General features: G+C 40.5%; 1 protein-coding gene across 1 annotated transcript in view; it reads right to left on the reverse strand.

Moving 5' to 3' along the window:
- Window positions 1-208: 208 nt before the first annotated feature.
- The window catches only part of TMPRSS7 (transmembrane serine protease 7), a 33,200-nt gene continuing 17,821 nt past the window's right edge, over window positions 209-15,587 (reverse strand). The window contains exons 10-18 of the mRNA XM_013950217.2: window positions 14,397-14,503; window positions 10,249-10,385; window positions 8,875-8,982; window positions 8,131-8,241; window positions 6,901-7,017; window positions 5,199-5,376; window positions 4,742-5,010; window positions 2,634-2,770; window positions 209-411 (exon numbers count right to left, since the gene is read on the reverse strand). Of these exons, the coding sequence (XP_013805671.2) occupies window positions 241-411; window positions 2,634-2,770; window positions 4,742-5,010; window positions 5,199-5,376; window positions 6,901-7,017; window positions 8,131-8,241; window positions 8,875-8,982; window positions 10,249-10,385; window positions 14,397-14,503 (1,335 nt within the window). The 3' untranslated portion in view covers window positions 209-240. The remainder of the gene's footprint in view (window positions 412-2,633; window positions 2,771-4,741; window positions 5,011-5,198; window positions 5,377-6,900; window positions 7,018-8,130; window positions 8,242-8,874; window positions 8,983-10,248; window positions 10,386-14,396; window positions 14,504-15,587) is intronic.

Consider the following 15,587-nt stretch of genomic DNA (forward strand, 5'->3'; position numbering starts at 1 on the left):
GTCTCCACAGATATCTGCACAGACAATCACAAGATCAAACTTTTTCTCTGATCCTTCTTTCTTCTAGGTTTGCAACAAAAGGTTACTTGTTGCTTCAGGACTGTGTACTCCAAAAAAATCATCGAACATTGTGTCAGCTGGGAGACACGCAAATAAATTCCACCAACAACAGTTTTATCAAACATGATTTTTAATGAAGATATCCAGGACATGTTTTACTTCAGCACAACAGTTTTCAAATTACAAGATTGAAGGCACATATTTGTGAATCCAAGGAGCAAAATTTGACACTCTTGTGTAGACACCAGGGAAATTTGGTCTTCCACATCCATAACCCCAGCTAACAATGCCAGTCAAAAACCATTTTCCATCACCATTGCTTTGACACGATAAGGGTCCACCAGAATCACCCTAAAAAGAATATATTGTATGTGTTTGAAATAAAGAACATTAAAACCTAGGCAAAATGTCTCCTGTAGAGTTTTGCCCCAATAATTCCAACAATGATTTTATTTTTCCATTCACATAGCTCAAACCATCAGACCTTAAATAGGATTTTTTTTTCCTTGAAGTAGGTGTGATTTCACAATTCTATCAAAGTCTTGTGGTTCACAGGAGAAAGGGCTAGCTGTCACTATTTAAAAGCATCAATAAAGATACTACTTTTCATGGGCTATATTTTAAATTCACAATGAAGTTCTCAGCCTCAAACTTACAGCTAAACCCCAAATCTACCACTTAATATGTGCATTCATTTAGAGACTGCAAACATACCTAAGGACCATGAAAAATTGTTTTTTAAAAAAAATTCAAATGTCAAAGGCAAAATACAGTAATAATCTTTAATATCCAATATAACTTCATTCAAAATAAAAATAATGGGAACAGATGAGTTCTGTCAAGTGAATTTTATTTTTTTCAGTTTAAAAAAAGAAAGTGCCCTATAGTAGCTACAAGATTACAACAAAGGTAACATTTAGGGGCACACAATCCCTTTGTAAGTAGGGCAGTCACAATGAAGTCTGTTACAGACTTCAAAATTCCATACAGCACAGAGCAATTCCAATGCTACAGGACAAAATAAACAGTATATTTCATTTCTAGAATATTCTGGTAGGAAAATATTGACAGAAGTCTAAGCAAAAGATATGCCACCATTTGGGGAAAAAATCTCTTGGACTGAGTTTAAACTTTCCTGTAAGACTGTTGTAGGCACACAAGTTCTCTGAACTAGACAGATGGTAGCAACTTGAACCTTATTAAAGAGTTAGAGGTAATAAAAGACTTCCAAGAGCAAAAGCTGAGTTGGTAAAATTTAAGTGTTTTGCAAAAGAGGTGCTTTCCTTTTATCCATATTTTCTGTAAGAACCAGTGAACTATTTTGCTTTAACATTATAGGATCATAGGAAGTTCAGGTTGGAATGACCTCTGAGGACGATATAGTAAAGCCATGAGCTCAAAGTAGGATTATCTTGAATTACCTCACAAAATTGTTAAAGATCAAACTCTTAGAAGATCATTTTTTAACCTTGAGAATTAAGACTTTGCATTTAGTCAAATTGTGATTTTTTTTTATTTTTTTTTAATCACTGGAACACAAGCAAAGGGGAACACCACCATTTTTCACAAAACAAATCACACGTTTTGGTTAGCTCTAACAACCACCAGATCCAGTCAGCCACCATTTGCTTTTACAAAAATGCAGCCAAAGGCCTGGAAATTATGCCTTTCCTTGGCTATATCTAGAGTGGCCAGACAGATAACTGCAAAAAAATTCTCCAGTTAGTGAAAATGATGCTTGATATCAATGGTTTTACTAACCTCTAAAAAGCAGCTCGTGTATTATACTCCCTTAGAAAACCCTCAGACATTCCTTCCTGTAAGAGCTATTGCTCTTATGGTGTAGGCTGAGAAACAAATATACAGGTGCTCGTGGTCACGTTGCTACTGTAGGATTACTACTCACATGTTAGGGAAAGACAGTACCAATTTAGGACTTAGGCAATTTGAGTGATTGACCGTAGCTTCACATAAGTTTGGAGGCTAGAGAAGAAAGCTTGTGGTTTGTCTCACTTCTGTATAGACCAGTGCAAGCTAGAACATCTTTAAGACACTAGCTTTCCATCATGAAAATAGTTGTTTTACCCAGCAAAACAAATGAGAAGTAAATTCAGAACTTTTTTTTTTTTTAAATCTGTCAGCATTGTCAGATCAGAAGTGCAGTAGGTTTGAAAATTTTGCGTAGCTGTCTGCATTTCATCAGTCAGCCCTGTAGTTTCAACTGTGGGAGGAGGGGTCCTAAAAAGAGAGTCACACTAGGTTCTCAGTTTCTTCAACTGTCAGACTCTCATGCCAAATATTGCCTCCCTTCAAGAATTCCCATGCTATTCGGACTTACAAATCAACTGGCTCTTGTGCTAAAACTGAAACTTAGTGATGCTATTCACGTACATAAAGGAGCAAATCTCCGAGAATACTTGGATGACAGACTGGCTGATAGAGAACTCTTTTACATAGCTGTTTTTCAGAACTGAAGTATAGGCACCACAAGATGCTTAGCACTCATTTCCTGCAACTTGTCATGCAACAATGAAAGACGAGAAACTCAACGTGAGCCATGTGGAGATACGTACTTTGCAGCCATCTCTTTTCCCAGACATTAGGCCTGCACAAAGCATCCTAGCTGTAATTATCCCATATGTGGAATGACATAATGTTTGGTCAATAATTTCTACCTCTGCTTTCTGAAGAATTGCTGAACCTTTATCATCTGAAAAACAAATTGAAAGAAAGATGACTCAGAGCTCAAGAGTTTATTTATCTATTGAAAGACAAAGCAAGTAGTCTTCAGAAAATACTCACACATACTTTTGAAGTTCAGGGTATTCCAGATCCAGAATGAAGAACTAACTGCAATAGCACAGTCTAAGGGAAAAGCACATCACACTGCCCAGTGCAGGGAGAACTTAGATTAAATAAGCATTTTCCTTCCTTTGCTCTTTCACCTTTGCCTGACACAGTGTATAAACCAAAGGTTGGTCCTACCTGCAATCAGAAAGCCTTTTCTAAGTATCAGGCATTTATGTAATGTGATCTTGGTTCTTTGGCCACAGCAAATACAACGGGATAAACATTAGGTTTGGCCAAAAATACCTTTCGCAGCTCCTTTAGTAAAAATATTGTATAATTTGATAATTTATTCTCTTTTTACTTTGAAAATAAAATGGGATTTTACAGAAGTATTAGGAGCATCATGGGACATCTTCGAAATTAGGACAGTGTCTTGGAAGGGGCTGGATCCAAAATTAAAACCTCATGTCCAGATTAAAGAATGAAAATTGCTCTCTTGACAGAATAAAACCTTTTCTCAAATTCCGCCCTCTGTGTTGAAAGGTTTTGTTAAAACAGATGTTTTCTGCACGTTTTCTGCAAAATGTGTATCTTTGGAAAAAAATAAACGAGTCTTTCCCCTCCTTTTGACAACAGCTCTAATAATATCACCAGGTCCTCTCAAAACAGGATATAGTGAAGCAAAACAACTTCATCAACATATTCAAATATGGCGTACCAGCTTAAATCATGACACTTTGTTTCAGGATTAGGTAAAGCTAGTAAGCATTAAAGTATACTTGAAATAAATTTAAAAGATTGATTTGAGAACTGAATTGTGTAAACTAATGAAGAAAAGGTTAAAAAAAACCCACCCTATTTAAGACATTGCATTTATGTTTCAAATCACATTTAAGATTTAAATTTCACTAATGACTAACTAATAGGCCAAGGGGACACATGGCACAGCATATTTTTACCCGGATCTTTTCCTAGTAGCATAGTTGTACTGAGTAACCATATATTCTCTCAGAGCTACGCGTTTTGCAAGGTGTTCACTCTGGCTGAGAGCATCAAGTCAAAATACTGGAGGCTAAATATTTACTGCTGCACGTCAGCACGCACTTACCCCTTCGGCTTTCCCTGAGTGCGGCACAGTGCCCAGCCCCCATGGTGCAGGCGGCCTTGCGATGGCAGGCCAGGTCGGGGCAGCCCTGAAGGTGGAAATAAGCCACTTTGGCCAGGACCTGGGGTTTGGCATGGAGATGGCTACGCAGCCTTAAAGTGGGAAGGGCTTTAAGAAAGCACATAATTGGGGGCAGCTCAAGCGCTGTGCCTGCACCAGGAGAAAGGCGACTGTGGGTGAGGTGGCTGGAGGACCAGCAGCCATTACAGGGGCGGTGGCCATTTTGTCAAGCGGCACCCTGAGGCGGGGCAGCGCCTGGCAGCCAGGGGCAGCACTCCAGGCCCTTGGCCTGCAGCAGCTGAAGGCAGGAGTGGCAGGGCTTAACAGCCTCGTCCCCCTGCAGCAGGCAGGGAAGAGGCCATTTAGGGATGTTAACAGGCTGTCAATAGTTTTGAAAAAAAAAAAAAAAAAGAAAGAAAGAAAAAAGAAAAGAAAAGAAAAGAAAAAAGTGTTATTTCAGAATAAGCATAGCCCCTGCAAGTCTCAGCTACGAACACGAGCATGCAGCACTTCCAGATCCACAGGACCCACGGCCGATTTTTGTGAGCCTATGAAGGTACCCGCATACAAGGACCTCCTTCCACAGGGCAGCAGTTTCAAAACATTAAAATTTCTGCACATCTGAGCCCTGCAACAAAAGCAGGTATCCCACACACCAACCTGCAGCTGCAGAGGCTGCTGTTCACCCGGGAGCTAAGTTAGCTTGAGCGAAGGTGTCGAACTCACCCGCTTCTTGCTTTTGGCCCCAACCCGTTATCCAGCACCTGTCACCACTGCGGACCCTGTGAGAAAAGGGAGGCACGCAGACGGGCTGAATGACGTGGCTCATGGCGTCTGGCCAGGGCTTGCTTAGCTGCAGCAGCGCGATGTCGTAGTCGTAGTTCCAGCTGTTGTAGTACTCGTGGACGACGATCCGCCTCACCGTGGATACTAGCTTCGCGCGGCCTTGCGTTCGCATCCCCAAGTGAGCACGCCACGCTCGGGGGTCAGCCAGCCTAGCGGAAAGGAAAGACGAACACACCGTCTGCTCAAACCCTATGCCAGAACGACCCTCCTCCCTGGCAGTGAGGTGGGGGAAAGGGGAGGGCACAACCTGCCTCCACACAATTCAAGCTCCGGAAGCTAAAAGCTTTCCGGGACTTCAGCAATGTCTGGGATGACATTAGGAGGGAAAACGGCTTACTTGCTCCCTTGAAAGCAGTGAGCTGCAGACACAAGCCATTCTTTCGATATCACTGATGCCCCGCAATAAGCAGCTCCCGCAAAATGGAGGCTGACCTGCCAGGGCCATTCCCCTTCCTGAGCATCTCTACCGCCCACGATCCGAGAGGCGAGGTCACTGATCTTGCCACTGCCACAACCTGCAAGAGATATTTCAGGTTATCCCCAGCAATTTCCTTTAACTAGAGCACTTCCCACATAGGCATGAAAAAATCTTGCGCCTTAAAATTTTTTGAAGTCCATTTCCTTGTCCTGCTGTAAGCAGAAAACTGCTCTATTTGGCTACTCTGTTCCTGGAGCAAGAGGCAACTCTAAACAAGGCACAGGCAGGGGAAATAAAAGTTTCTTTTCCAGTTCTGCCCCAAAAGTAGGCCCCTAGTTCTTTCTTGTGTCAGAAATGCCAGAGGATTTATTGATTTACTTGAACAAGCATCACAATGAATACGTAAAAAGAGACAGTCCCTCAACCTCTTTCTACTGCTCTCAACCCTGAATTGAAAGGAGCCATTCAGGAGGAAAGGGAGTTCAGTATCAACTGGACACTTATTTCTTGCCAAATCTGCAGGAACGGTATAAGAAAGGGGGTTATAGTAGCAGCCACTTACATGGAGGTTGGTCATTTATTACTTCAGAAACCAGGTGGTCCAGTTGTTAATTTTCATGGAAACAACTCAAAAGTCTGCAAATGTTGCATATTACTACTTCACAGTACCACAGTGAAGAAGTCATGTCTCAGCACAAAAAGCTGCACACAGTAATTTGAAGGTGAAGGGAGAAAGATCCCTCTGTAGGGCCTTATGCCCTTCCCTAGTGCCTAAATATGAAGCCATAGCTCAGGAGTTTTAATCCCATACTCCCAGACAGGTGTTAATGTTTCTGGGCACTTTCCAGCACCCACCACAGGGTCAAGAGCAGCATTCATGCTTCCAAACACAAGTAGGCATGTTTGTAGTCTTTTAAGATGCCTTACTGTACCCAAGGCAGGTGCTGGCAGATTTGAGATACAGGTGGGAGGCCTGACCTCAGAGGCAACTGGAGGTCAGATAAAATGTCCTAGGGCATTTAGTTTAAGCAAGTGAATCCTAACCCCATTTTTATTTCTACTGCAGTAACAATCACCTTTCACTTTATAGGAAAATAAACCAAAAAGCTTGTCTAAAAGCTACTTTAGTAAGATTCAAGATTAGAAACTAGTTTGATACTAGGAAAGATTTGGGGGGGGGGGGGGAGCGAGTTGCCATCCAGAAGAGACAGAGAAGTGAAACCTTTCTGTTCTTTATCTCATTGCAGCTGGCTCACTCTGGCAGTCCAAATGCAGCTTGACTCCAACAGAAGTATTTGACTCTGTGGCACATAGTAAGAATGCTGTCTTATTTACTAGCCAGGTTCACTCTGCAATTACCTCTGCTTCCCTGCAATAAGAGTTACAGCTGACTAAGGCTCCCTTTAACAAAAAGCTCACCCTCCCACAAGCACTTAAGAAATCCTGCAACCAGACCTGATGTAAATGGATACCTGAAACAGTATCCCATGATAACTGAGTTAATTAAAAAACCTCAATACCTGCCGCATGAGTTGCACAAACTCCAAAACAGGGAGAAATAGTGGGCTTTAAGTGTAAAAAAGCCAAAGTTCAAAAAGCTGAATATTTGAGAGAGACTTACTGCAGCTGCTTTCATCACTTCCATCAGTACAGTCCACAGTCCCATCGCACTTTGCATTTTGTTTCCTAAGGCAAATGTTATTCCTGCACTTAAATGTGTGATTGGTGCAAGGAATGCCTGAAATTGTAGTGGAAAAAAAATTCTCTTGAAGCAGCTTTGCATAAAGACACATCTGCACAGATAAGATTTGTACATGTATCAAGAGACAGGAGGAAACACAGCTAAAGAGCACTTTGACTGGGATGATTTAAATCATTCTCCCTAAGTAGAGTAGAACAGTATAATAGAATAAGCTATTCAAGTAGAACTGCATCTACACTACTGCTTCTATCAACCTGGCTGTGTATGAGCATAATTTCCTCCCATGCCTTCCCACAGCACTAATGAACATTGCTATACTAGCAAAAATGTAGCTGTAGAGCAAGTGTTATGCTAGAGGGAAAAACATCCAATACTTTGGAAAGAAGTCCTCCTTTATATCTCAACATTATATATGAAATAAAAGAAGGCAGTGAAAGCCGCCTTACTAACCGAATCCAGTTAAACTGCATTCCCAACTTTGCTGTTTTCCTGTTTCTCCATGGCTCACACTAAGTAAAGCCACTTAAAAACAATCTATTTTTCATGTCAATACACAAAAGTACCCTGTGATCATTTACAGTAACTGTCAAGCAGGTCAAAACCATTACTTCTCTGTAAAAATGTTACTTTCAGCATTTCCCACTTGTGCTCCCTTTAACATGCCATGGTTTTCCTTTACTGTAAGTAGTGAAAGAAATGGCTGACTCAAAACTTCAATGGGCCTAATACCAAAGTTACTACTTCCACACAATTTTAAATGCATTAACCTTATAACCCTGAAAGCTGCCCCAGAGAAACAATTATTGTTTTAGTCATTTTACAGATAGTAAAACAGATCCAGGAAATAATTTGCACAAGGTCATGTTTTATGGAGATAAAATCTGGGATTCAAACTTTAAATCCCCAGATCCCCATCCTGGACCTACACTACTTGTTTTTTTCTGCCAGTATTTTGCTGAAACAGATGTTCCTGAGCTCACTAAACAGAAACCATTTAAATCAATAACTGCTTGTTTACAATCATTTCACAAAACTGCACAAAATTTTATAGCCTAGTGCTTCTTAACTCCTTAAATACTGAATCCAGTATTCAAATCAGGGTTGGATAGATGATAGAAGAGGAAAGAAGTTAACCAAGAGTAGGCTTACTGTTGGTGCAGTTCTGCTCATCTTTTCCATTCTCACAATCACTTACTCCATTGCAGGCAAGAAAGTTATCCTGTACAGCGAAGCTGGAGTTACAGCTCCAGTCAGGGATAACTATAAAAACATAAAACAAATCAGCTACAGAAGCGTGCTTGTAATGCTAACACTGCCCATCTGACTACCTCTGGGTAAACTTTCAGTGCTCCACGGCACTTTACAAGGATGAGCATGAGTGCTATTTTATGCATGCAGAAAATAAAGCACAAGAGATTTCAGTAACTCACCTCCAGTCAACACTGTCCCAAGAAGAGTGCTCCAAGCTCTGCCCCCCTTTCATCATGCACCTTCATGATCATTCCCATATACTCTATCCACCACAGTCTGTCTTTCCCACATAAAGTAAAATAACTCATCTCAATATAGAACAGAACACGTCATATCTATCAGCATTATTCTCAAGAGGAAAAACAAAAAAAATAGCCAGTTTGGGCAGGTTTTCAACATCTAAACTCCCTTCCTCTTGTTTTCAGTTTCATACCTTTTTCATTCTAAGTTTTGTCTTTGCTTAGTTAACTAGGAATTAAGCACCCAAGAGACTGACTGACAGTCTGAACATGAAGACATAAAGGAAGCTGTAAACAAGTTTTTCCCCCAAAAAAAATTTCACCTTGTTTCAGCTGCCTCTTAAGACTAGAGAATACATTTATTGGGTTTTCCAGTCCAGATGTCAAATAAGTGAATACCAACCACAAAAGAGTTCATCACTTTCATCAAAACAGTTGTTTATCCCATCACAGCGCTGCACCTGCTGGATGCATAAGCCAGTAGAGCACTTGAAATACCCAGGTGGACATGCTGGAGGTAAAACAACAATGAAAAACAACTTAAATTTTCCTTTTCCTGAATATTTCCAGCCCACTTCAATTTGCAGTCACTAAACAGTTGCAAGGAATGACAAAGTGGATCAAGTAGATCAGTATGGGTCAACTTAAATTGGGTTTGGGGGTGAAAACTGAGATAAAAAAAAAAAAGTGCCTAAAACTTCAAATTTTCCTGTTACTGCAATGTATTGCAGGCTCTGCACTACAACTGGACCAGACCCATCAATTTTTTGTGGAGAGACACAGTTTAGAATATCACCTCCTCCTAAAGGATACTCTCCCTTTCAGTAGTCAAAACAGTGGGAAGTTTGCAACAGGACTCAAGCCTTACTGACTTCTGTTAGTAACCTACATTGAGGTGACTTATGAATTGCAGAAACATTTGTCTTAAAGTCGTGAAGTTGCCATCTTTTTACATACCCCACATACATGCAATGCATAAAGTGTTCAAATGTAATAAATAGCAATAAAGCATTACTTCTCTACTATTTTACCAGCATGAGTATGCAAAATTAACATGGGGGGGGGACAAAAACCAAAAAACAGTACTTAGTTGTTCACTTCAGAATTTGAAAAAAAACCTTGTAGTTTGTAGATGGTTTTGACAACCTTTTGTGATGTTTTTCAGCTCTGATTTCTAATTGCATGCAAAGTAGTCAAACCCATGGAAACACTGGAATAAGCAGTTGCTTATTCTGTACTCTGTTCATTACCTGGAGCTCTTTATAAGAACAGATGTATCACAAAAAAAGCCTTGGGGATGAAAACAAGGAATGGCAGATTTAACTGACTAACACCACACCAGTTGAGAGATTTGAGTGTGTGCCATTGCATTATTCCAGGTTTAATTAGATAGGGAACAAATAACTAGCAGAGCTAGTGGTGCAGATAGAAGCAAATCTGGGACTTCAGGAGTGCACCAGGCTTACTGTATATGCCCACTTTGGCTGCAGGCAGCCTTCAGGACAGTGCAGAAGAGACGAGACTGCGCATGCACAGGAAACCAGAACACACTACAGCTGCCTGCAAGCCTTAGCTGCTTAGCCATGAAGATCTAGAAAAGGCTCTTATTTTGCCAATCACCTGGATTAGTAAGATTAGGAATGAAAACAAGCAAACAAACAAAAAAAACAACACAGCATTTTCTTCATAAAACATTTAAGTCCTACTGAACCTGAGATATACCACTTCACAGGTCTGACATGCAAAGATGGGTTGAAAAAGACAAAATCCCTCTTACGCTGGCTGATGTTATAGCTGCCATATTCTACCAGAAGTGGCTTCTCTGAGAGTTTGGAACTGCACTGAAGCTCAATGTTAGCAACAGAGCTTGCAATATGGAAGACTGTTTGATGATCAACATAGTAACCACAGTACCTAAAAGGGAGAGATAAAGTTTTAGAGCAGTCTTCACACCAAAATTGCCTTATATACAATTTAAATAACAGCACTACTGAAATTCAGCAATGCAGTCAGTTGGCATACTTTAAGAACCAAAATCTGAAACAGTACCCAAATTCCAGAAAATTTTAGCCATGATCCCCCATTCCTCAGTACAATACCCCCCCACACATGCAAGCAGAATGTTTCACCAGAAAGGCTAGCAGAATTGAGATACAATGAAGAAATTAATTAAGACAAACATGGGCACTTTTGTCACCACTTTTGATATCTGGTTTCAAAAGACTTGATTTTTTGCTAATAGTAAGGGAATCACACAGATGGATAAAGGTACAAGGAAGTTTAGTGGGAGGACTTCTTCAAGTGGTCTGCACTGACTGGGAAATGTCACCATGGTGGAGAGGAAATCTAGCTGCTCTGACTTCCAAGGTTGCCCCTAAAGGAGAGGGCACAGGACAGTGGGATAAAATTGGTTTGACTCATTCAGGCTAGGGGGGGAAATATATTTAGGGAAACTGAAAATACTTCTAAGTAGTCACCCAGCCTTCATCCACCATTAGTATTCTGGGGTTTTACCTTTAAAAGTCATGTCTTCAAATACCTAGGCTAGATTAAGGGGGGGAAAAAAATCAGAACAAAAAAACCCCCACACTCTTGGGTGCACATCTACTTTAAGCTGCCATTTTGGCAAGCACCTTCCCTGGATTTCTGCCCAGGTGCCACTTAACTCAGAGAAACCTAAATGCACACAGATGCCAAGAAGCATTGCAAATGCATTTATTTAGCCCCTTTAATCAAAGATGTCAAAGATGTCGCAACTGGCATTTAGATAGTACTATAGTTTAAAAAAAAAATCTTTGAAAGGAAAAGGTTGCTGAACAACACTTTAAAAAAAATGGAGACAGTTTTAAATGTAGTGAAACTTAATATCGACAGTTAGGTTGTTCTAGAACTAGACTTGTCCTCCCCCCCCCCGCCCCCCCGAAAAAAAGGAACAAAGAACTTCAGCACTTATAACAAAAAATGGCTAGCTTTAAGATTCCTGTCTAGCAAAGTACTTATCAGTGTAAAGAGATTTACTGATAGAAGCAGCTGCATTGATTCTTATCACCCTCAACACACACATTTGCTTGACAGCAGCACAATGTCAAACCCTGCTGTAAAAATGAACTTGAAGAGCAGTAAAAGGAATTATTCAATAGTTAAATGGATTAATGGGGTAGTATCTAGAGGTGACTATTTCTTTTGTTTGTTTGGAAACACCGAAGGGACAGTTGAGAACCAAGGGGAATCACTGCAATTGCACCAGGACTGCTTTTCATACCAATGAATGCAGTGGGTGGTAGGGAAATTGGGCAGTGATTTCCACATGCATGGATGTTGCCTGGTGTCTGTGCACCCCACTGCAGCACACTGTATGGAAAGGCCAAGCTTGTTCATGTGTTTCCATGAATGCTTTCTTTCATCCTATGAAAGGGAAACATCTTTTTAACAGGGCTAGAAAATTCTGTTCCAGCAGTGTGAAAAACAAATGAACAGAACAAAACAAAATGTAAGACTCCTCTTATATGTTCTGAAAACAGCTGCTTAGAGAATTGATTTTACAGCTTTCTGCTACAGTAAGTAACCTGTCCAAAAAATTCTCCCAGGGCTAACAGTGAAGACTTCCTGCTAGCAGAAGTCTTCTTCCCACTCATTGTAGTGTTTCCATCATTACATGATGCACAGTTAACCCCTGCTGGTCAACATCTCCAGCTTAAAACAGCCTACCAAAGTGCACAGCAAAAAGCCTGCTAGCCACCCGATTCACCTTGGTTAGTCTGGAGACACATTTCACGTTTCTCCGTCAATGTCTTCGACACAAATTCCCTTCAACAAACCTTGGCACCATTTAAAAAAATAGCAGGCTGCGCTGACCACTTCTCACATACATGAAATAATCTCACCACGCCAGAAGCAGAGGAAGCTTCTGCCCATCCATGAAAGAGCCGAGACAGCCACATAAGGGAAGCTATCTCCTGTACAATGAGAAATGTCATATACCTATAGGATTTGTAAGACAGCTACAGTTCCTTGGGAGCCCTCTACTGGTGTTTTACCAGCCATCCAGATCCAGGACAAACGGAGGTTGCAAGGCACCATGCACCAATGCTACAGAGAGAAACTAATAAGGTGACCCTGCCTCATATGTTGGAGCAGGAAGTGGGATGCCTTTTCAGGGCATGAGTAGGTGCATTCCTCTTGTGACAGAGAGAAAATGACATCACAACAAGGGATTTAAGAAAAATAAAACACTGACAACCTCTTTGTTCACAAATCTCTAATGGTCTGCTCACAGAGACTCCTTGATATCTCAGCCTATGAGAGTTTCAGCAAAATCAGTTCATCAACTGCAACTTCTCTGACTAGACAGAGGAATGTTTGCAAGTCCACTGGAAATGTGACAAGGAAAAAACTGCATGGCTGCATTCAATGTCTTTGGTTAGATAAAAATGTCCCTAGAGATTTGAAGGACCCTTATCTGCACCATCTTCATGGCCTTAATCTTTATTTGCCAAGATCAGTTTCCTGAAGCTTCATAACCCTTTTCACCTAAGATAGCAGAAGATGCAGGCTATATGCTGCAATTGGAGGAAGTTGAAGTTTGTTTTCCATTTCATTAACCATTAAAATTTGAAAAAAATATTTTCAGAATATCAAAATGTTTCGTGTTTTAAAGCATATTTTTTCCATGGAAAGTTGGCACAGAACAGAAGATCACAGAGTTCAAAAGCCTTGTTTTCAGTGGAAAAAAAAAAAAAAAAAAGACATTTTCAAAGGAAAATTTGACTTGGGCTACTTATGTCATCAGCAACCTGCCACAGAAATCAGGAGCATATGCTCTTTTGCTGTACTTCAAAAATAGCCCACTGAAAGCATTTCTAAGTGTCATACCCTGACATTGGATTCTGTGAAACATTTAATTGTTAGGCTTATTTAAAAGCAGGTTTTTCATAGAGAGAATCCCTATAATACGAACCCATCACCAGTTTCATTTTCAGATTACTCCTCTATTTGACACCCCTCTCAAAAGTCCTCCAACATCGCAAATCTTCACACTTGTGCCATAACAATGGAAAAAAAAAACCCACCCCAAAACACCTAACAGTGTCTGTTTTGATTAGCTTTTTCATGTGCCCATCTAGTCCAGCAACCAATTCCCATCAAGGCACAATGCTAATAGCTTCAGACAACCTGAATTTTCCCTGTACCAAAGTACAATATAGTATTAAAGAATAGAGAAACATTTTTTTCTTTCAGTTACACTCTTAGAAGTCTGACTCAGACTGCTTAGTTTCAAGTCTGATCTTACTGGTGTTTCCATTTAAACAAAAATATCCAAAGTCTAGCCTTGCCTCAGCATCCAGTAAATGAAAGATAATTTAAGACCTGTGGAAAATGTGTGCAAGAAAACAGCAGTATCAACAAATTTTAATAAAAACACTCAAGAAACAGTGTACTTTGGGAACCAATCTTTGTGTGGTTTCTCTTTCAAGAGCCAGGAACTGCAAAAGCAGTTACTGTTCTATTCCCAATAGTCTCACTGTAATACCTTTCACTGAGAAGTTATTTAGATTCAGTGTCCTTGTAAGCAATCATGGAATTAAGTTACACTTAAAAGAGTTCTACAGACTTTGTTTGGTGATCCCAGGAAACCCAGAATTATCTTAAAGATCAGAGGACACCCCTCTTCACCCGCTCTTTCCATTTCTACCTCACCAGAGAGCACAGATAGCCCTTATTTTCAGCTTTGCAGTACTTTTCATTGGAAACTTTTTATGTATTTTATGAAGATTCAGTTACTTCATCAGCCAAAGTGAAAGAGGAATGGTCATAGACACCAGTGAAGTACCTCCGGTTTTGCAGAACCTCTCTGAGCCAACTGCTGCAGTGATGGGAAAGTTGATTCTGGTAACATTAGTTTAATAACCGTGCAGAAGTACTTACATGTGCTCATTAATTTTCCACCATCCTCGCTCACAGCCTTTAATATTCTTCTCACTTATGGTATAGTTATGAAACTTCAGTGCTATACCAAGGCTCTTTTGTGGCGTCTGTTGTGAGCAAGAAAGACAGTACAGGCAGTCTCCCTTTTCCTTTTGTGGACACAGCACATGAAAGTCCTTAGTTTCACCTCAGCAATTACAGTGCTTAGCAATGCCAAGCTAGGAAAGCTGTGCTGACTTCCCCAGCTCAACAGCCAGCACCTGAGACACCTGCCAGCTATTCAGTCACCAGTAAAAGCAAAGGTTGGCAAAGCCCAACCACAGTTGCAGGCTTTCTCCCCCTCAAGCAAACAATCCTTTCATCTTCAAAATGCCACTGGCCATAGAGAGAAGGCAGCTTTTGTATTGAAATCAAAGCACTCAAACGCATCCAACTTTACTTGCACAGGGACAGGCAGCCCCAGGGGTTGGTTGAGTTAGACACTGCATTGAATACTAGTGTCACCTTTGAAATACTAGGAGTTATTTCTACCACAATATTGTAGTCTTCTGCTAGCACCTGCTCAGCCAAGGATTCTTTAGTATTTTATAAATTATTTTCAGTGCGGTAGTATCATGAGGGTACATAATTAATAGAAGTTCCTTTTTTAAAAGGAACAGAATCTTTTTAAAGGAACGCTGTTTTGTAAAAAGGAAGGGCTGAGTCAGAACAAGAATCAGAAATGGAGTTTTTTCTCCTCTCTCTTACAGATGATATATAATTTGGGAAACAAGGGAAGTTTCAACATTAAACTGTTGGGAAATTAAATGGTTTTGAGAAGTAAGTCCAAGGGGGTTGCCCATGTTAACTGTCCAGAAACCTTTGCCTCAGAAGGCCAGTATGAACCGAAGATTCAAAGTTTGGCAAAAAGGTCATTGTCCTAGTTTCTAGAGGAGGAAGAGACTTTAGGTCTTGGCTAGCTGGACTCCACTTTAATTGGTGTGATTCCATGTGGGCAGCCACTACTTTAGCTAGAGATGAGTAGCAAAAGCAGAAAGGTAGATAAAGAACAGACTACATTGTATCCAGTGCCATGCTTTTTACAGAGGAAAACACTGTGATGCCACAGAGGTACCAGAAAAGTTCCTGAAAAACTTCTGAAATCTGTTTTGTTTGTTGTTTCAGCGAGTAATCTGGCTAGAAAAGATGTAT

The sequence above is a fragment of the Apteryx mantelli genome, chromosome 1, assembly GCF_036417845.1.
Source record: "Apteryx mantelli isolate bAptMan1 chromosome 1, bAptMan1.hap1, whole genome shotgun sequence".
Taxonomy (NCBI): domain Eukaryota; kingdom Metazoa; phylum Chordata; class Aves; order Apterygiformes; family Apterygidae; genus Apteryx; species Apteryx mantelli.